This window comes from Budorcas taxicolor, chromosome 13 (assembly GCF_023091745.1).
Source record: "Budorcas taxicolor isolate Tak-1 chromosome 13, Takin1.1, whole genome shotgun sequence".
Classification (NCBI taxonomy): Eukaryota; Metazoa; Chordata; class Mammalia; order Artiodactyla; family Bovidae; genus Budorcas; species Budorcas taxicolor.
The window spans coordinates 24,054,634-24,076,871 of NC_068922.1; the positions used below are offsets into that span (position 1 = coordinate 24,054,634).

General features: G+C 43.7%; 1 protein-coding gene across 1 annotated transcript in view; it reads right to left on the reverse strand.

The window, feature by feature from the left end:
• The window catches only part of C13H10orf67 (chromosome 13 C10orf67 homolog), a 103,557-nt gene extending 81,617 nt beyond the window's left edge, over window positions 1-21,940 (reverse strand). Inside the window, exons 1-5 of the mRNA XM_052651152.1 lie at window positions 21,774-21,940; window positions 21,453-21,596; window positions 7,859-7,979; window positions 4,543-4,686; window positions 1,313-1,387 (exon numbers count right to left, since the gene is read on the reverse strand). Of these exons, the coding sequence (XP_052507112.1) occupies window positions 1,313-1,387; window positions 4,543-4,686; window positions 7,859-7,979; window positions 21,453-21,596; window positions 21,774-21,940 (651 nt within the window). The remainder of the gene's footprint in view (window positions 1-1,312; window positions 1,388-4,542; window positions 4,687-7,858; window positions 7,980-21,452; window positions 21,597-21,773) is intronic.
• Between the last annotated feature and the right edge of the window lie 298 nt (window positions 21,941-22,238).

The following is a 22,238-nucleotide window of genomic DNA, read 5'->3' on the forward strand; positions in this document are numbered from 1 at the left end:
AGAAAATTGTAGCCGACCAAAATTTGCGATCCCCAAAATGTGTCCCTTTGACATGAGGATTAATTGGGCTAATTATTTTTAAGAAACAAAAAACTCAGAAAGTTTCTCTTGTTACTTTCCCCTTAGCTGCCTAAGGAATTTAGATAAAGGGCCTGTTTCCATATTTTGTAAAAAAAAAAAAATATAGACAAGGTGTGGTGGGGGAAACTTGGCAGGGCCTAGAGATCAGAGTCCTCTCTGTGTCTCATTGTCTCGGTAGGCCCAGCAAACATGGGTTTACCAAACATTTGCTTTTCCATCTTCATTTCCTTCCTCCCCCAACCCCCTTTATAAAAAATTATTTATTTTTGGTTGCACTGGGTCTTCAGTGCTGGTCTCGGGCTTTCTCCAGTTGAGGCAAGTGGGACTACTCTGTCGCAATGCCCAGGTTTCTTATTGTAGTGACTTATCTTGTTGCAGAGCACAGGCTCCAGGGCCCTCAGGCTTCAGCACATCAGCACGCAGGCTTTATAGCTGCAGTGTGTGGCTTCGGAGCACGTGGGCTCCAGGAGTTGTGGCTCAGGGGCTACTTGCTCCATGGCATGTGGGATCTTCCTGATCCAGGGAACCTGTGTTCCCTGCATTGGCAGGCAGATTCCTATCTACCGTGTCACCTGGGAAGCTCCCACTTCCTCCCCTTAGAAGTCCCAAACTAGAGAATCTGTGTGCCACAACAACAGATCCTGCATGTTGCAATAAGACTGCATGCAACCAAATACATAATTAACAACGTTTCTTTACGGAAATATACCGCAATGAAAGACAAGATGATAGTTATAGAGACTAAGAGAATCTCAAGGTCCTCACTAAGAGGAAAATACAATAATGGGAAATGATGAATTTCCCCATCACGTAGGAGAGGGACGCTCAGTTTCTGACAGACAGAAGTGTCCCCGTCATTGGAGAAGTTATTCCACTGAGGATCCGAGACTGCTCCCTGGGATTTACTACAGACCTGATGAACTTTCTCTGGAGACTCCCTGACCTCCTTCTGCTGAACTGCATGCTCACCCAGCAAACTGCATCACTTGCCCAGGTGTGCTAGATACCCGACTGGAAGTTTCCAGTCTCTGGAAAGTTCTGTCACCATCAAGTGGTCAATTTAAAGTCAGCATGAACAGTCGAGGACCTGATCCCTTTCTGGTGACCTGAAGATCAAGGACTCAGATCTTGAAAGCTAAAAAATGCTGACTGACAGTCCACGATGAGCCCCATACTGGGCACTCCCAGGATATCAAGTTGCTCTCGCCCCTTGACCGCACTCAAAACTCACCTGGTACATTCCTTTGATAGTACCTATGGCATCAGCCAGCTGCTGATTATAGCATTTTCGTAAGCTCTCTTCATTCTGCAAATGAAAAATAAATACAAAGAGTACCACAATGTATTTCCAAATATAATTATCACACCTACAAGGGGCAGAGGGTTGGGGGTGGGGGGGACTAAGTATCCACCATTCAAATCATCACGTTCTCTTGAAACCTCACTATAAAATCATCTCCCTTGTGCTTCCACCTAAAACAACACATTCCATTTTCACTTACACTTAACCAAAGCAATAGAGAGTGTGTATGGATAAAAAGCCACAGTTAATGTGACCATGTTCTCTCATCTTCACATCACAGATTTTTAGTGTCTTAGTTGTTGTAGTTGTTTAGATGCTAAGTCCTTTCTTGCTCTTTTGCAACCACATGGACTATAGCCTGCCAGGCTCCTCTGTCCATGGGATTCTCCAGGCAAGGAGACTGAGTGGGTTACCATTTCCTACTCCAGGGGAATCTTTCTGACCCAGGCATGCAACCTGCATCTTCCTGCATCTCCTGAATTGGTAGGCAGATTCTTTACTACTGAGCCACCTGAGAAGCCCCCATATATACACTACTCTATATAAAATAGATCACTAATGAAAACCTACTGTATAGCACAGGCAACAAAAGTGCAGTGTTGACCTAAATGGGAAGGAAATCTGAAAAGGGGGATGTGTGTGTGTGTGTGTGTGTATACACACATAACTGACTCACTTTGCTGCACAGCAGAAACTAACACAGTATTGTTAAGCAACTCAGTTCAGTTCAGTTCAGTTCAGTCGCTCAGTTGTGTCCAACTCTTTGCAACCCCATGAATCGCAGCACTCCAGGCCTCCCTGTCCATCACCATCTCCCGGAGTTCACTCAGACTCACGTCCATCGAGTCGGTGATGCCATCCAGCCATCTCATCCTCTGTTGTCCCCTTCTCCTCCTGCTCCCAATCCCTCCCAGCATCAGAGTCTTTTCCAATGAGTCAACTCTTCGCATCAGGTGGCCAAAGTATTGGAGTTTCAGCCTCAGCATCAGTTCTTCCAATGAACACCCAGGACTGGTCTCCTTTAGGATGGACTGGTTGGATCTCCTTGCAGTCCAAGGGACTCTCAAGAGTCTTCTCCAACACCACAGTTCAAAAGCATCAATTCTTCAGCACTCAGCCTTCTTCACAGTCCAACTCTCACATCCATACATGACCACAGGAAAAACCATAGCCTTGACTAGACGGACCTTTGTTGGCAAAGTAATATCTCTGCTTTTCAATATACTATCTAGGTTGGTCATAACTTTCCTTCCAAGGAGTAAGTGTCTTAATTTCATGGCTGCAATCACCATCTGCAGTGATTCTGGAGCCCAAGAAAATAAAGTCTGATGCTGTTTCCACTGTTTCTCCATCTATTTCCCGTGAAGTGATGGGACCAGATGCCATGATCTTCGTTTTCTGAATGTTGAGGTTTAAGCCAACTTTTTCACTCTCCGCTTTCACTTTCATCAAGAGGCTCTTTAGTTCTTCTTCACTTTCTGCCATGATGGTGGTGTCATCTGCATATCTGAGGTTATTGATATTTCTCCTGGCAATCTTGATTCCAGCTTGTGCTTCTTCCAGCCCAGCATTTCTCATGATGTACTCTGCATATAAGTTAAATAAGCAGGTTGACAATATACAGCCTTGACGTACTCCTTTTCCTATTTGGAACCAGTCTGTTGTTCCATGTCCAGTTCTAACTGTTGCTTCCTGACCTGCATATAGGTTTCTCAAGAGGCAGGTCAGGTGGTCTGGTATTCCCATCTCTTTCAGAATTTTTCACAGTTTGTTGTGATCCACACAGTCAAAGGCTTTGGCATAGTCAATAAAGCAGAAATAGATTTTCTGATTAATCAAATTTTTTAGTCCTATCTGTTATGCATAAAAATGAAAGATAGAAAATATTTTAAAAATACTCTTGATTCTGTTATCAATTTTGCTTCCAGCATGGAGTGTAAACAATCAGTGGGCTTCAGAATCAGACAGAACTGGATTTCAATGTCACTGTGCAACTTACCATCTTTCTGACATTAAGCAAGAACTTAACCTGCCTGACTTTAAGCACGCTTACATTTTAAGCAAATTTCCTTATCTGTAAGGTAGGGATAACAGGATTTCCACTTGAGGATTGTTGGGGGACTTAAAGAGGAAATGCATTAAAAGTTTCTCTGGAGACTTCCCTGGTGGTCCAGTGGTTAAGACTTCACCTTAAATGTAAGGGGTGCGAGTTCGATCCCTGGTCAGAGAGCTAAGAACCCAAATGCCTTGGGGCCAACCCCCTCCCCCTCAAGAAACAGAAGCAATATTGTAACAAATTCAACAGAAACTTAAAAATGGTCCATATTTTTAAAAATACTTTAAAAAAATGGTGGGGCCAACAACACGTATTTTATTTTATTGCAGAAAAGCAACACTAATGCCCATTTTTAATGACAGATAAATATGCTAACATGATCAAAGATTTTGGGGAATTCCTCAGAACAGCAGAGTTTTCATGTCTTTGGCTTCTACAGAGCCATTAAAGCACAAATAACATCATATAAAATTACAGTTAAAGGCTGGAACTCAAGCATGAAGCTGTCTGACCTAGAACCTAAACCCCAGTGGTTTCTTAACCAGTGACACTGAGCAGGTGAATTAACCTTTCTGTGCCTTGGTTTCCTCATTTGTATCTGTATAATACAGATCTCATCTGTATAATAATTGTATGTACTTCATCAGGTTAGTTGTGAGGCTTAAATGAGTCTGCACATAGACTACACACAAATGTTCCTGCACATAGTAAAGTTATAGGTGCCACAGTTTATGTAACTACCATGTGCTGTGCTTAGTCACTCAGTTGTGTCCGACTCTTTGTGAGCCCATGGGCTGTAGCCCACCAGGCTCCTCTGTCCACGGGGATTCTCCAGGCAAGAATACTGGAGTGGGTTACCATTTCCTTCTCCAGGAGATCTTCCCAACCCAAGGATTGAACCCAGGTCTCCCACATTGCAGGCAGATTCTTAACCATCTGAGCCACTAGGGAAGCCCTGTAACTATCATTAGAGACAACATATACAAATTAAATTACCCTCATAAGTTGCCAAGCTAAAAACTGTAGTGCCTACACAACTAAACACAAAATTAATCCACAAAATTAATTACTTTTAAAACAGAGGAAATGAGAGAACTTCTACCTGTTGGTAATGTTTTTCAATGGTCATGATCCTGTCACGTAGAGAAGCGAAGAGTCTGTAAGATTCCTCTTTAAGACGGTCCTCAAATCTCAGTTGAATCAGTTGCTTGAGGAACCCAAAATCCACCTGTAGGGATTTAGTAATCTAAAAGTGGGAAAACATAGGTCATTATAGAGCTTAAGGGCACTCTGTGTAAAGATTCCAACACCTGGCCTGGTTCTGGGCAGAAAACTTGGGCACCTGGTCAGGGGCCTGTCCTGAATCTAAGATTGCATCTCCAGAGTCATGTGCGTTGGGGAACTCCAGCTAATCTGCAGAACTAACAGATGCTGATGGAGGAAGGGAAAGGAGGCTTCCAGCAGTTTCCTCCCATAGTAGTATTAGCTGTTCAGACACATCTGACTCTTTGCAACCCTATGACTATAACCCACCAGGCTCCTCTGTCCATGGAATTCTCCAGGCAAGAATACTGGAGTGGGTTGCCATTCCCTTCTCCAGGGGAATCTTCCTGACCCAGGGATCGAAAAACCCCAGTTTCCTATGTTGCAGGCAGATTCTTTACCACCAGAGAGAATAAGTTATCCCTTGGGACTTCCCTGGCGGTCCAGTGGTTAAGACTTTGCACTCCCACTTCAGGGGCCACTGGTTCTATCCCTGGTCTGGGAAATAAGAACCTCCATGCCACAGAACGCAGTAAAAAAGAAAAAAAAAATACAATACATTGGGAAGTGTGTGGGAAAAGAGACACCCTCCAAAGTGGAAGTGTAATTGGTATAATTTCTATGCAGGGCAATTTGGCAACATCCTCCAAAATGACTAATGCATGCATCCTCTGACTCAGACGTTTCACTTTTAAGAATTTACACCCCAGATTTACTGGCATGTGAGTACGTACAGAATTATTCATCGTGATAAAGAGATCTGAAATGACCAAAATGTCCATCAGGAGAGGATAGCTAAATAAATGATGCCAGTTTGTGGTATGATGTACTTGTAAAATCGATGAAGAAGCTCTTTATGCACCAATGTATATAACTGATTTCCAAGTTATGTTACTAAGTGAAAAAGCAGAAGCAAAATACTATTTACAGTAGTATACCACCCTATGTCACTGCTTTATTGGTTAGTACTTTTAATAATAACTCTTAATATCTGATGTCTATGAAATGTTCTGTTTCTTTACAATCAAAAAAAGCACCAAGGCTTTGCTGTATAGAGGAAAGAAACACAACACTGTAAATCAACTATACTTCAATAAAATTTTATTTTATTTTTTATTTACTTATTTTATTTTTAAAAAAAACTTATTTGGCTGCACTGGGTCTTTAGTTGTGGCACATGGGATCTAGTTCCCTGATCAGGGATCGAACTTGGACCTTCTGCATTGGGAGCTTGGAGTTCCAGCCACTGGACCACCACAGAGGCACCACTTCAAAAAAAGTTTTTTTAAAGTCCCAAAGGAATATGATAGAATATTAAGATTTGCGGCTTCCCAGGTGGCGCTAGTGGTAAAGCGCTGGTCTGCCAATGCAGGAGATGTTAAGAAATGAGGGTTTGATCCCTGGGTCAGGAAGTTCCCTTGGAAGAGGGCATGGCAACCCACTTTTGTATTCTTACCTGGAGAAACCCATAAACAGAGGAGTCTGGCAAGCTACAGAGTTGTTCACACATGGGATCACACAGAATGAGACATGACGGAAGCGACTTAGCACGGACATATGCATCAGATTTGACAAAGATGTATGGTGGTACAGGGGAGCAAAATGTGCCATCACAAACTGTTTCTTTGGCAAGAGTATTTATTTAGGCTGATTATTTTTAAGGACCCAAAGACTCAGGAAGAACCCATAAACTTTCCCTTAACTTCCTAAATGAATGAGATGGAGGACCTGCTTCAGGAAGGGAGTTAGCATCGTAGATACCTGTATTATAACATGAACTAGGTATGCAGGCAGAGGATGAGATGGTTGGATGGCATCACTGATTCAGTGGACATGAACTTGGGCAAACTCTGGGAGACAGTGAAGGACAGGGAAGCCTGGCGTGCTGCAGTCCATGGGGTCAAGAACAGCTGGACACAACTTTGCAACTGACAAACAACAGGTGTGTAGACAGACAGGAACCCAGCAAATTGTGCTAAAGTTTCTCTCTGTGTCTCACTGTCTCTGCAGGCCCAGCAAACATTAGTTTACAAACATTTGCTTTTCCATCTTCATGTGAATTGCCTTCCTCTCCTTGAAGTCCCATACCATTACCCTCAACATCCTCTTCTGTCTTTACCTGAAAGTGAGACCTTTGGTTATTTAGACAACTTACTCAATTTTCCTGGGTCTCCCCTATGTATATGGTACTTAAGTTTTTGTTGGATTTTCTGTTAATCTGTCTCATATCAATTCAATTTTTAGCTTAGCCAGAAGAATTTAGGGGGATTGAGGAAAATTTCTTCCTCCCTGACAATGGGTGACACAGTTATTCATTATATTATTCTCAACATTTTTCTATATGCCAAAAATACTTAATAAAATTTTTAAAGTATCCTAAACAGAAAATGTTCACAGATGGCAAAAGAATTACAGAGAGAGTAAGAAAACATTTCACTAAACAAGTTAACATAAGGACTTCCCTGGTGGCCCAGTGGTTAGGACCCTGGCTTCCACTGTCAGAACCCAGGCTTAATCTCTCTCTGGTCGGGGAACTAAGACCCTGCAAACCATGCAGTCCAGGAAGAAAAAAAAAAGTTAACATATATGACATAAATAGGATGCAAATAGAAGTAGTGGGTGCGTGCTAAGTTGCTTCAGTTGTGTCCGACTCTTTGCACCCCTATGGACTGTAGCCTGCCAGGCCCCTTTGTCCATGGGATTCTCCAGGGAAAAGTACTGGAGTGGGTTACCATTTCCTCCTCTAGGGGATCTTCTCAACCCAGGGATGGAGCACACATCTCTTATGTCTCCTGCGTAGGCAGGCAGGTTCTTCACCACTAGGGCCATCTGGGAAGCCCCACATAGGAGCAGCATGTATGCTGCATGCTCAGTCACTTCGGTTGTCTCCGACTCTTTGCGACCCAGTGGACTGTAGCCTGCTAGGCTCCTCTGTCCGTGGGATTCTCCAGACAAGAACGTTGGAGTGGGTAGCCATGCCCTGAAGTAGTTGTTTATACTATTAATTAAAACACACACACAACTGTTACCCACCTCAGTTTATAGAAGATGCTAATATTTTTAAAATGTTAATCATTCCACTTTTGTCAAGGAAAGAAACATGAAGGCACATAATACAAATTATTTCAGGAGTTTCTAAATAAATCCGGATTTACCTGCACTAGATTTTGTGTAGCTAAGCTCAACTCTTTCAATGGCAGAATCTCACTGGAATCTGTTTGAGTGGCATGGTCTGTGCTGAAAAAGCCAACCTTCAAATCATCTGAAATGGTAAATCTGAAAAATAAAAGAGGGGGGAGATTAAATGTGCTTTATATAATAGATATTACCTTAAAGATATATTTAGTGATATATATTCAGAGAAGGCAATGGCACCCCACTCCAGTACTCTTGCCTAGAAAATCCCATGGGTGGAGGAGCCTGGTAGGCTGCAGTCCATGGGGTCGCGAAGAGTCAGACATGACTGAGCGACTTCACTTTCACTTTCCACTTTCATGCATTGGAGAAGGAAAGGGCAACCCACTCCAGTGTTCTTGCCTGGAGAATCCCAGGGATGGGGGAGCCTGGTGGGCTGCCATCTCTGGGGTCGCACAGAGTCGGACACGACTGAAGCGACTTAGCAGCAGCAGCAGTGATATATATTTACACATATTTTGTGTAAATCATATTTTAAAGATTCAAAGGATTGGTGAAATGAGAAAACCACTTAATTATCTACTCATGATTTGGGGTTTTCCCTTGGTCTCTGTTGGATTTTCAGATTCTCTGAACTATCTCACATTGCTACACTGATCTGACTTCCATTTTCTGAGACATGACCAATTTATGAGCCTCCTTTTAAACTCTCATCCACTGTTTTATGTATGCTGCTGCTTGAGGTCATTGTAAATCATGAGTGGGCATAGCAAGCAAAATTCCTTTTAGGTAGAGGTTCTGAAAATGTGGTCTGAGAACTCCTGGAGTTTCCAGAACACTCAAGTAATCCACAGGTCAAAATTATTTTCATAATATTATTACGATTGGATTTATCTTTTCTCCTATCATTCTCTCCCAAGTGTTCAGTGGAGTTCGAGAAGCTACAGGTTATGTGCCTGGATGACCGATGAATGCAGAAGCAGAGAGGAGAATTCAGCTATTTTCCATTAAGCCAGGCATTGAAAAGATTTGCAAAAATGTAAACGATACTATTCTCATTAAAGATTCTGTCTTGAAAAGAGCTCAATTTTCTTTAAAATAGATTACTTATACAGAATTGGTTTATCATTATTTTAAACATTTCTCCTTTAAAATTTCTAATATGGCAACTATGAATAAGTAAAACATAAACTAAAGATCTTTGAGGGCCTCAATAATTTTTAAGACTGTAAAGAGATCCCGAAACAAAACAAAACAAAAATTTGAGAACTACTTCTTTAAGATAATCACACCACTCTATTATATTTGGTTTTAAACTCAGTTACCCCCCGCCAAATCAAAGCGAAAAGAAGTATTTTGTAAAATCCTCCTACAGACTTTTAATAACGGACATCTCAAACCATAACAAGAAGGCCAAGTTTCTAGATGTCCTTTGTCAATTTGACCAAACTTACCACAAGCATTGGTTTCTAAAATGTCAGCTAAAAAAAGAGAACCATGAACGCCTAAGGAACATTCCCAGGCTTTTCAGTGCAGCCTCTGTAGAGAGAGCATCCATGTATCTACCCTCCCTTGTCTGCTGACCAGGTGGAGCAGACCGTGATGGGGGGTACCCCACGGCAATCTCCCTCTTCTTACTGCTGGCAGAGCCTCAGACATCTCCTACAGAACTCAGGGGAGGGTTAGAAAATTCCCAGTATCAAGGGCAACAACACTTGTGTGGTCTCAGCCCACCGCAGTGATCCCAATCTTCTGGGCAGGTATTTTAGGAGCGGGAGTGGGACTCGGTTCTGAGGAGCGTGATAGGAGAAAAGGCCTGTCGGGGGAATGTAAAGCTTTTTACACAGGAGCACCAGGGGAGAGGTCCCGTCTGTGACTCTGGACACTGCCACATGTGGAAATGAGGCCAGGAACTGGCACAGTTGTCTGGTGACCACACAGGGGTCAGCCAGAGGGCAAAGCCAGTGCACAGACGATGCACTTTTAAAAAGATGGACACAGGCACTTCCCTGGCGGTCCAGTGGTTAAAACCCCGGGCTTCCAATGCAAAGGGAGTAGCCTCCGTCTCTGGTTGGGAAACTAAGATCCTGTATGCCTAGTGGTGGGAGCAAAAACAAAACAAAGCAACATGGCTGGGAGACTGAATAAATTGAACAAATATGTAAATGTACTGAAGACGACAGAAGTCAAGTTCTCCAGTTCCAGAAATGAAATTTACAAACATAAAAAAGAAGTAGAATAGGATATACCCTGAGACAATGTAACAGAACTGGAAGTTTGGGTATGAAGGCAGGGTTTTTATAATTATGTGCATAGATAAATAGTGATAGGTACAAATATGTGCATACGTATGCGTGCACATACTGATGGACATTTGTTTCTAGTTCTGTCCAGTGTGAGAACCTAGAAGCGATGACACCCCAGGAACAATGAACACACCAAAAACACAGATGTTGATTTTTAAATACCATTCTGCGTTAAAAGGAACCAGGGCTTCTTGGGAAAATGGCTGGTTTCAAAGCTGGGAGAACAAAAAGATAAAATGAGCCTGGAACATCTTGTTATTCCAAGAAGTTGGGAAAGAGTGAAAAAAAAAATGATAGAGACAGAAACTAGACTGAAGAGATTCCCACTGGCCGTATCTGGGACAATTTGAGCATCAAAATAAATGATGAAAGTATCAGATTACAGCCTATTGAATAAACCAGGAATCTAGCAGTCCAAAAGAGAATGAGACGCTCTAGTAAACACAGGAAAGAATGGTGAACACAGAGAACCACCAGTGGGCAGCCAGTACAGAGGTGATGGAGCAGGGTGCCAGTCGTCAATGGCAGCTAGGGTTAAGCTTAGCTGAAAGGCTGCAGCTCGTCAGCGGAAGCTTGCTTAGGAAAAGGAAATTTTGTTGAAAAATTGAACAACACTACTATATAATCCAGCAGTCTCACTTCTGAGCATATATCCAAAGGAAACAAAACCACTATCCCAAGGAGCTACCTGCACTCTCACGTTCACTGCGATGTTATTCACAATAGCCAGGGGTCCACTGACAGACGAATGAATAAGGAAAAGGTAGTGGACTTCCCTGGTGGTCCAGTGGGTAAGACTCCATGCTCCCAATGCAGGGGGCCAGGGTTCAATCCCTGATCAGGGAACTAGATTCCCACATGCCACAACTGAAAGATCTCATATGCCTCAACTACAGATCCCTCAGGCCTCAACGAAGATCGAAGATCCCGCGAGCCTCAGCTAAGTCCTGGTGCAACCAAACAGACAGATAAATAAAAAATAAACATCAAAAAATAGAAAATGTAGTGTGTGCATATGTGTGCACAACGAAAAGTCATGAAAAAAGAAAATGAATTCCTGTTACTTGCAATAACACAGATGAACCTTGAGGCCATTACATAAGTGAAATTAGGCAGACTGAGAAAGACAACTGATTGCATTTATATGTGGAATCTAAAAAAGTCAAACTCATAGAAACAGAGAGTATAGAGACAGTTGCCACAGGCTGAGGGTAAAGGAAATGGGGGGATATTAGCCAGAGGGTAAAAACATTCAGTTATAAGATGAATGAGCACTGGGGTATATGTACAGCATGATGATTACAGTTAATAATACTGTATTGTACACTTGAAAGTTGCTGAGAGTCAATTTGAAATGTTTTCATACACACAAAAGTAACTATGGGAGATGATGAACGTTTCAACTAACCTTATTGTGATAATTATTTACAATATAAAAATGTGCCAAATCATCACACTGTACACCTCAGACTTACAGTGTTCCGCGTCAGTTATATCTCAATAAAGTTGGAGGCAGGGGAGGAAAAGGAAATTTTGTAATTCTTAGGCCCTATCGGTGGTGCTAATGGTAAAGAACCTGCCTGCCAGTGCTGGAGATGGGAGACGCGAGTTCGATCTCTGGGTTCGGAACATCCCCTGGAAGAGGGCACGACAGCCCACTCCAGTACTCCTGCCTGGAGAATCCCATGGACGGAGGAGTGTGGCGGTCTACAGTCCACAGGGTCACTAAGAGTTGGACACAACTGAAGCAACTTACCACACACACACACTCCCTACACACAACATAGTAATTTATTACAAAGAGAAGAATGGTGAATTGATGGCAGACCTGGGAGACACCGACCCAGCAAGGTCAAGGTTAAAGCACCAAGGAGGCAATAGACTGAATGACCTCCCCTGGCTCTGCCCTGAGAATGCGCAGCTCCACTTCTGCGGCACTCCTACCAAGAACGCATGGCCGGAGTCTGGCTGTAAGGAAACAGAAGACGGACCCAGGTCGCGCTGGTCATGCTGCAGAAGGTCTGTACTTAAAAAAAAGTGTCAAGGACATGAGCAACGGGGAGAGGCTGAGGAACTCTTCCTGTTGGACGCGTCTGAGGCGACAGGGTGGCTAAAGACAACGCACACTGCTAGACAGGATCCCGGACCAGAAAGGGGAAAAAAGTCATTGCTGGTACTCTTGGCCCAGCTTGAAAGGAGGCTGCGATAGGGCCATGCAGTGTGGATCCGCTGATTTGAGGGTGTGCGCTGGCCATGCAGGAAAAAGTATCCATTTTAGGAAAAACACACTTGAATGCTTAGGAAATTCACACTTAATGGGAAACATGTCTGTAACAGGCTCTCAGAAGGTTCTAAAAAGACTGATGATAATGAATGTCTGGGTGAGTGTGAGTGTGTGTGTGTGTGTGTGTATAGAGGCGGGGGTGAGGAGGAAGAAGAGAGAAAACAAACATGGGAAAATGTTGGGAACTGAATCTAGGTGAAGAGTTCTTAGTTCTGTTCTGACAACTTTTCTGTATATTTGAAATTATTTCAAAGTAAACTATTTTTTAAAAGTTAGATGCAACCTTCAAGCAAGCTCAGATTCTGCCAATTCCACTCAGTAAGAACTGTCAGTATTTTAGGCATAAATTTCTAGAAACTCTTATCAATGGAGAAGGCATGAGCTTAAACCAGCATTACAACCATCCCCCTGTTTACTGTGCTTTTTCTGGAACTTTCCATAACTGGCTCCCAACATCTGTTTTTGTCTTTAGGTAGAGATTCTATTTAAGGTAGTGGTTTGAACCATTTCAAGGAGTTACTCCGTTTTCCTGGGTATTTCCCTTGAATACAGGAGTAATAGATGTTATTAAACTTGTTATTTTTTTCTCCAGTTACTCTGTCTTTTATTATGGGGGGAGGAGGGGCTCAGCCAAGAATGCAGAAATGGTGGGAGAGATATTCTTCTTCTCCTTCACTCAGCACATGGGACCATCTTTCCCACAGCTGTAGGTCCAAGAATCTTGGTAAAAAAGCAAGAGGCGCCTCTCACTATTATACCTAATAACCCACCCCTGAAATCATTGCTTCCTTTCCCAGAAACTTTATGACCTACTGGCTTGGAGGTCTTAGTTCCCAAAGGGAGATTGCTTGTACTGGGAAGCACAACAATGGTTCTACTGAAATAGATGAGAGTGAATTGAACTGGCGCCTGACCACCGTGTGATCCTTACACCACTAAACCAAAGGCAGAGAAAGGGGGCACACTACTGGTTGAAGTGATTAATTTTGATCATCAGGAAAGCAGGTTGTTGGTACACAGTGGAGTCAAGGACTACGTCTGGAACTTAGGCGATTCTCTGGAGTGACTCTGAGCATTTCCACATTCAATAGGAAAGATTAATGAAAAAATACAACCAACTCCCCAGAAAAGGCAGGACTTTTGAGGGCTCAGAACCTTCAGGAATGACTATTTGGATTTCCCAGCTACATAAAAAACCTTGGCCTGTCTGTATCTTTCACCAAGTTCACCATGGCCACACAACAAGTCATGCCCATGGACCAGCTCTGGCCAGCACCCTCTGGCAAGTGTCTCTACCACCAGCCACATCCTCTCCCAGGAGGTCTTAATCTCCGCGTTTGGTGGGAGTGGGGGACCTTTTAAATTCTTAGCTCTGTCCGCATTTACTCTTCTTCTGCCCTCGGGGTCACAGCTACATTTGCTATTGCAATGCTGCTTAGAGGGTTTTTTTAATTGAACTAAAAATCCTTGTTAAAATTTAATTAGAAACAAGAAACAGGACTTCCCTGGTGGCACAGGGGACATGGGTTCGATCCCTGGCCCGAGAAGATTCCACATGCGGCAGAGCAACTAAGCTCATGTGCCACGACTGCTGAGCCTGTGCTTTAGAGCCACAGCTACTGGGCCTGCATGCCTAGACCCCGCGCTCCACAACAAGAGAAGCCACTGCAATGAAAAGCCAATGGCTCTCACCAAAGAGTAGCCCCCGCCAACCGCAATTAGACAAAGCAGCGCAAAGCACCCGAGACCCAGCACAGCCAAAAACAAATAAATAACAACATTAAAGAAACAAGAAATATTTGTTCCTTGTTCAAATACTGGTGAGGTTTCTATCTCCTGTTTGAACCCGGAGTGCTGCATCAATACGATAAATACAAACACCACCTAAACTTAAAACTGTTTCTTTCTGCAATGCCTCCCACTTAACAGACCTCTGTGATTCATCCTTCCAGCTGAGAAATGCAATTCCTCCCCCTCCCTAGCACCAAGCAGCTTCTATTTATTATTCAGCTTCATCTTTCAATAAGCTTGACCATGTATGTTCTTTCCTTCCTTCCCATTTTAAGCTAAAGATCTAGGGTGGGTGGTAAGTTATGAATGTGGGCAGGTTTTATGATAAATATACAATGTTACATGTCAGTTATATCTCAAAGCTGGAAAAAGTATAGAAGTGCAAAAAAAATCACCCCCAATACATATATCTTTAGGATATGATTTAGAAACTTAGAATAATGTTTTCAGTTATTCTCTCTGGTTCCATCATATTACAGTAATACAGTCTGATATTTTAAAACCAGTTTGAAGAATTTTATAGATACCTCCTCCAGGTGTTAAAAATAAAATTAGTGCCTATTTATTGTGTGAAACAGAAAACCACAGGCTCAAAATGGCATTACTTATTCTAAGGCTCATGATATCAAATCCAGACATAATTTCTGAATAATAACTGAATTCATAATAACTGAATTTCGGTTTCAACTTTCCCCAGAAATGTTAACCTTAATTAACCAGCACCAAGAAGATCATCTGTCCTGTGGGCCCTCTCCACTCTGCCCCCAGAGAAAGAAGAGACAATCTGCATGATAAAACCCCTGCCTTGCCCTTTCCCCTGCAAGGGTAAGTGCTGGCCTAAAAACAATGCTTTTTTTCCTTCTTGCCTTTTTTCCTTTATGCTAACATCTCCCTTGTCCCACCCTTTCCCTTATAAAAACCTCCCATTTTGTACAGCCCCCTTGGAGCACCCTTATAATTGCTGGATGGGATGCTGTCCAATTCATGAATCACCTAACAAAGCCAACCAGATCTTCAAATCTACTCAGTTAAATTTTGTTTTTCAACAACTGAGTGCTTAACTTGTCCCCTGTCCTTAGTCAAGGCATCTGTCTTAATACACACAATCTCTTTTCAGGTTATCTACCTTTCTTTGTTTTGAGGATATGGAAGCTGAGGCTCAAAGATTGTAAGTAATTCATCTAAAAATCACAAGCCTGTAAATTCCCTGGCGGTTCAGGGGTTAGGACTCTACATTCTCATGGGCAAGGGTGCTGGTTCGATCCCTGGTTGGGCAACTAAGATACCACAAGCTACACAGTGCAGCCGAAAAGAAAAAATCATAAGCCTGAAGTGAGAGTCTTATCCTCCATCCTTTGTGAGAACAGGTCTATGCTCTACTATCCCTAACTGGTCCTAACCTTCTGAATGACTGATTCAGAAAGTTCTGACTCATTCAGAATCCAAGTGAAACATGAAAGTTCATTCTTCAGCTTCCCCTTAAATTCCAAATGTCTCTAATTTTAGATGACAACCCCTCTGCCTAGAATGGAAACCCACATCACAACAAACTAGCTAAGTGGTTCCTACACAGTCCTTATTTATAGCCTCAGCAATCTGATTTCTGAATAATAGCTTGGTTGATATGCATAAAATACAGTCTCGGAAAAATAGCAATTACAGGTTCTTTTTTTAAATAAATGAGATACAAAATTAACATGTTGTCTTATTACAGAAAACAGATCCATGAATATTTATTAACAGAAGGCAGTGACACTTCTCACTAAATCCTAGAATAGTCTATCTTAACAAATGCTCATTAATGAATTAGTCAAAGAAAGTGGCATTAAGTGCACTAAATTTTCACAATGGTGTATTGCTCGGTTTAAATTTTTTATTTATTTTCAGCCACACTATTAGGTATGTAGGATCTTAGTTCCTCGATCAGGGATCGAACCTGCACCCGCTGCACGGGAAGCTCAGTCTTAACCACAGGACCACTAGGGACATCCTTGCTCAATTTCAAATAAGGAAAGAAACAAACAAACAACAAAGCACTCTTGCTTCCACTTTTTTTCCTCTTGAAAGAACATATAAGTTTGAGGTGTCCCAAGGTTCACACACTTCTTTTCAGTCATTTCCTGGGTGATCTCACCAAGTCTCCCATTTCTAGGTGCATTTGTGTGCCAATTACTCCCACACTGGTATATCCAACCTGGCTGGACCTCTCTTCTGAACCTTAGGCTTGAAGGGTAGCAGAATATAGCACCCCTAAATATGATGCTTTAGCATAAGGATGGTTTCGAGTCAATTGTTTTGAGAAACTGCAGACACAGGAGAAACCCTGGAAACAGAGTAGAAGTTATCTGTTTGTAAGAGAAATTTACATTTATAAAGGAAATATAAAGGAAATCTCCGCTTATAAGTGTCTTCCTCTCCTACCAGGAAGATGATTCTAATTCACAAGAGAATCTTACTAATGGAGAAGGCACCTATTCAAATTTGCATAACAAAACTTATCCTTACTGCTTTTCTTGGTAACCTCCCATAACTGGCTTCCCTCCACTCAACATCTTTTGTCTTTAGCTGAAGATGGTATTCAAGGTGGTGGTTTGGGCCATCTTAGAGTTTTAGTCATTTTTCCTAGGTAACTCCTACGTACACATGAGATATGCATGTTAAACTTTTTAGGTGTCTTAACCAAGAATTGAGAAGAATACAGGGTAAACTATTGTTCTTGCCCTAAGGACTCATACAACCAAAAAGCCTAGATGGATGACTAAGAGTTACTTCCAAGATATTATGTCCAAAAGTAAGCTTCTGAGGGACTTCCCTTGTGGTCCAATGGTTAAGATTCTGAGTTCCCAATGCAGGGGATACAGGTTCAAGCCCTGGTCAGGGAAATAGATCCTGCATGCCACAACTAAGCCCTGGTGCAGCTAAATTAGGCAAAAAAAAAAAAAAAGTAAGCTTATGATATTCCCCACAAAGCTATTCATCTCAATCTTCTTCATCCCAGCTCATGGCACTTCCATCCTTCCAGTTAGTCAGTTCAAAAAATCGAATCTTACACACTCTGTGCCTATCAGTTCTACTTTCAACATAAATCTAGAATCTGACTAGTCTCACGATCTCCAACCACTGCTACCATCACAGTCATTTTCCACGAGGCTTATTGTCATAGTCCCCTAACTGGTTTCCCTCTTTCTGCCCCTGTCCTCACTCAGTTGTGTCTGACTTGGCCACCCCATGGGCTGCAGCACACCCACCCTGGAGCTTGCTCAAACTCATGTCCATCGAGTCGGTGATGCCATCCAACCATCTCATCCTCTGTGTCCCCTTCTCCTCCCACCTTCAATCTTTCCCAGCATCAGGGTCTTTTCCAATAAGTCAGTTCTTTGCGTCAGGTGGCCAAAGTATTGGCGTTTCAGCTTCAGCATCAGTCCTTCCAATGAGTATTCAGGACTGATTTCCTTTAGGATGGACTGGTTGGGTCTCCTTGCAGTCCAAGGGACTCTCAAGAGTCTCCTCCAACACCACAGTTTAAAAGCATCAATTCTTCAGTGTTCAGCTTTCTTTATAGTATAACTCTCACATCCATACATGACCACTGGAAAAACCATAGCTTTGACTAGATGGACCTTTGTTGGCAAAGTAATGTCTCTGCTTTTTAATATGCTGTCTAGGGTGGTCATAGCTTTTCTTCCAAGAAGCAAGCATCTTTAAATTTCATGGGTGCAGTCACCATCTGCAGTGATTTTGGAGCCCAAGAAAATAAAGTCTCTCACTGTTTCCATTGTTTCCCCTCACTAGAGTCTAATATCAAAACAATAGCCAGAATAATTTGGTTGAAAGATAAACCAGATAATGTGATTCCTCTGCTCCATTCCCCTCCTGTCTTCCCATCTCTGCAGTGTGTTTTATAATTTATAGATATAGATATGTGCATGCTCAGTTGCTCAGCCGTGTCTGACTCTCTGCGACCCTATGGACTGTAGCCTGCCAGGCTCCTCTGTTCATGGAATTTTCCAGGCAAGAATACTGGAGTCAGTTGGCATTTCTTACTCCAGAGAATCTTCCTCAGTGGATTCTTTACCAACTGCACCTCCTGGGAAGCCCTATATGTATATATATACAATATACATATATTGGTCTTCATCCATGCTTCTTGCCTCACAGCAGCCCAAACCCTTGGAATTTCCTAAGCGACAAGCACAATGAAAGAATCTTTTATTGTAATATTTGGTCTGCTGTCCTCAGTTTCTGAAATAGGGGAAAAAGGTGAACTGGGTGTCTTTGGCTATTCATGAGAAGCCCCTTTCAACCACACCTGATTTTGTGTTAATGAAGTGACTTTTGAAAAGTCCCTAAGGATGGAGGTGGTTACCAGGGGAAACCAACCAGAAGGAGAGGGTTAGAACTTCCAATCCCACCTCCCCCAACCTTACTTCCAGAGAGGGCTGGAGGTAGAATCAATCACAAAAAGTCAATGATTTGGTCAATTTTGCCTGTGTAATGAAGAGATTGTAAAAATCCCTGAATTATAGGGTTTAGAGAACTTCCAGGTTGGTAAACAAGAGTGAATTCATGTGGTGCACCCCAAATTCCACAGGGACAGAATCCCCCTTCTAGGCCTCATCCTATGTATCTCTTTCTCTGGCTGCTCATTCATGTCCTTTAATAGTCTTTGTAATAAACCAGTAGCCAAGTATGTAAACTGGTTTCTTGAGTTCTATGAGCCTCTCTAGCAAATTAACTGAACTCGAGGAATCTCTGAGTTAGCCCTGGTTGTCAAAAGCACAGGTGACAACCTGGACTTGCAATTAGCCTCTCAAGAGGGAGGACAGGGACAGTCTTGTGGGGCTGAGCCCTTAACCTGTGAATCTGACACCATCTCCAGTTAAACTGCAGGACACAAGAAAAGACTAGGGTTACCAGTGGGGAGAGGGAAAGAGGGAGGGGCAAGATAGGGGTAGGGGATTAAGCAGTATAATACAAACTATCCGGTCCCATCACTTCATGGCAAATAGATAGGGAAATAATGGAAACAGTGAGAGAGTATATTTTGGGGGGGGGGCTCCAAAATCACTGCAGATGGTGACTGCAGCCATGAAACTAAAAGATGCTTGCTCCTTGGAAGAAAAGCTCTGACCAACCTAGACAGCATATTAAAAAGCAAAGACATTACTTTACCAACAAAGATCCCTCTAGTCAAAGCTATGGTTTTTCCAGTGGTCATGTATGGATGTGAGAGTTGTACTATAAAGAAAGCTGAGCACTGAAGAATGGATGCTTTTGAACTATGGTGTTGGAGAAGACTCTTGAGAGTCCCTTGGACTGCAAGGAGATCCAACCAGTCTATCTTAAAGGAGATTAGTCCTGGATGTTCATTGGAAGGACTGATGCTGAAGCTGAAACTCCAGTACTTTGGCCACCTGATGCGAAGGACTGACTCACTGGAAAAGACCCTGATGCTGGGAAAGACTGAAGGTGGGAGGAGAAAGGACGACAGAGGATGAGATGGTTGGATGGCATCACCAACTCGATGGACATGAATTTGAGCAAGCTTTGGGAGTTAGTGATGGACAGGGAAGCCTGGTGTGCTGCAACCCATGGGGTCACAAAGTGTTGGACACAACCTAGCGACTGGACTGAACTAGGCTACAAGGATATACTGTACAACATGGGGAATATAGCCAACATTTTATAATAAGTATAAATGGAGTATAACCTTTAAAAATTAGGAATAACTCTATTGTTCACCTGTGACTTATGATACATAATATTGTACAGCAACCATACTTTAAGTAAAATAAATAAATAAGCAAACTACAAGACACACCCAATCACTGTACGCTGAGAATTAGAGAATTGCTTGGGGGTGTTGGGAAACCACATCTGACCACCTCATTCAAGGTCAGTGCTGCAGTCCTTACAATGATCTAGGTTCCACACCATGAGCACGATCCATCCCCTTACCTCTGAGCTCATTCATCACCGCTGCTCTCCCCCATCACTCTTCTCCAGCCGCACCAGCCTCATTGCTGGTCCTGTGACACCTATGCCCACTCTCCTTTACTTCTTGTCCTCTGCCTGGAACACTTGCTCCCTGATAGAGAGAAAGGTCCCCCCTCAAGTCTGCAGTTCTTCTCCCCAAAGTCTTTTCCAAGAAGTCTTTCTTGACCACAGAATCTAAAATTATAACCCTGTAAGACTTACCTGGTGGTCCTGAGGTTAAGACTCAGCACTTCCAATGCAGGAGGCTGGGTTCCATCCTTGGCAGATCCCCACACTCCACTTGGTATGACGAAAAAAATAAAATTACAACCCCCTTCCCCACTCCACACGTTATTTCTTCTGCTCTGTTTCCTCCTTAGCACTCACCACCACTTAACTGACTTTATTACTGAGTCGGCTTATTTATCGCTGGTTTCCTGCCTAGGATGTAAACTTCAGAAAGGACAGGCTTCTGTCGGTTTGTTGACTGGTGCCTCCCCAGTGTCTGATTCTCTCCTCACCACAAGACTGCAGCTTCTCCCGCGCACACCAGATACCAGAGCACCAACACCGGCCTGGGTCCTGCGGATGAGGAGAAACTCACAGGGGCGTCCGCGGCTCCTTCATTCAGACAGGCACTGACTGAGCCCCAGGCACTGTCAGTTTGGCTGCTGAGCACAGCCAGTGCATTTTGCTGGAGAAGCTCCCCACCAGGAACACCAAGGAATCCAGGGTAGGAACTCATCTCTCTTAGTCAACAACTAGAGCAGTTCAACACCGTGCCCACCATCCGCTACCGCCAATATGTGCTTTCACACCACCAGTCAACCGGGTTCTGAGTGCACCCCCATCCCTTTTCACAAAGGCACTCACTTAATACAGTTCAGCGGGGGCAGCTGGACTGGCAGCGCCATCTCACTGCGTCAATCCCTACCACGGGGCTCTGGGCCCTTCATCCTACCCTAGGGAGACGCTAGTTGCAGGGCTGGTGTCTCAGCCAGCCCACCTGGCACCACGAAGCTCCCTGTCTTAGGGCACCTAGAGCAGTTAACCTAGTGAGGGCCATTTACGGGATTTCAAAAGGTTTTTAGAAAGAAAAATACTTCCCTCCCTGTTCCCCCGCCCCAAGCATCAGGTCTACATTATCCAAATAAAACTGGGACAGAGGAGGGCAAAGGATTATAAGACGAAAAACCTGTTCAAAAGGATCAAGAACAAGATAGTTATGTTGGCAAACACTTCCACGGTACTATGTACCCTACTTGTATGTCGATCTTCGACTGACTCATTGAATGCTCGCTATGAACTGTGAAGGAGGCGCTGGGCATCACCATCTTGGCTGTTTTCCTGAAGAGATACGGAGGCACAGAGAAGTTGACTAACTCGTCCAAGTCTTGGGCCCTTAGAGTGTCATGAGGATTTGAACCCAGGCAGTCTGGCCCCAGAGTCCGTGCTTGGTACACGGTAGTATTATTTAGATATCAAAACAGCTGCCTTGGGGCTTGGAGCTAGAGAACCCGGGAGCGGTGGAGCGCCGGCAGGGGCGCGGGCCCCGGCACTGCAGGTCGCGCCGGTCACCTGGGACTGAGCCGGAACTGTTCAAGAGTGGACTCGAGATTCTTGATAATCCTCCAGCACTCCTCGGTTTCTGGCGCCCAGTCGCCATAGACCTCCATGGGAGCCGCGGAGGTGGCCGCTAGGCTGTGCGCCGCCTGCGAAATCCAGAACCCGGCGTCCGTTGCCATGGCGACTCTCGGGCAACCGGCCTTGCGCCAGAATCCCGGGGCGCTGGCGCGGCTGGAGGTCCGGGGTCTGCCGGCTGCCGCTTCCACTGCCCACCTGGTTCAGGCCTTCCTGTCCTGGACGTGTACGGGCCAGGCCACCGCTGACGTATCCCCAGGAGAGCTGGACTCCTGAAGATAACCAGGCGGCAGCCCACCACGCTCCGAACCCTCTGTGCCTTCTCCTGTGCGAAAGCTCTGAGCTCAGCCTCCTGCAAGGCCCATGCACTAGGGGGTGTGGATTCCTGAGCTGTGTTCCTGC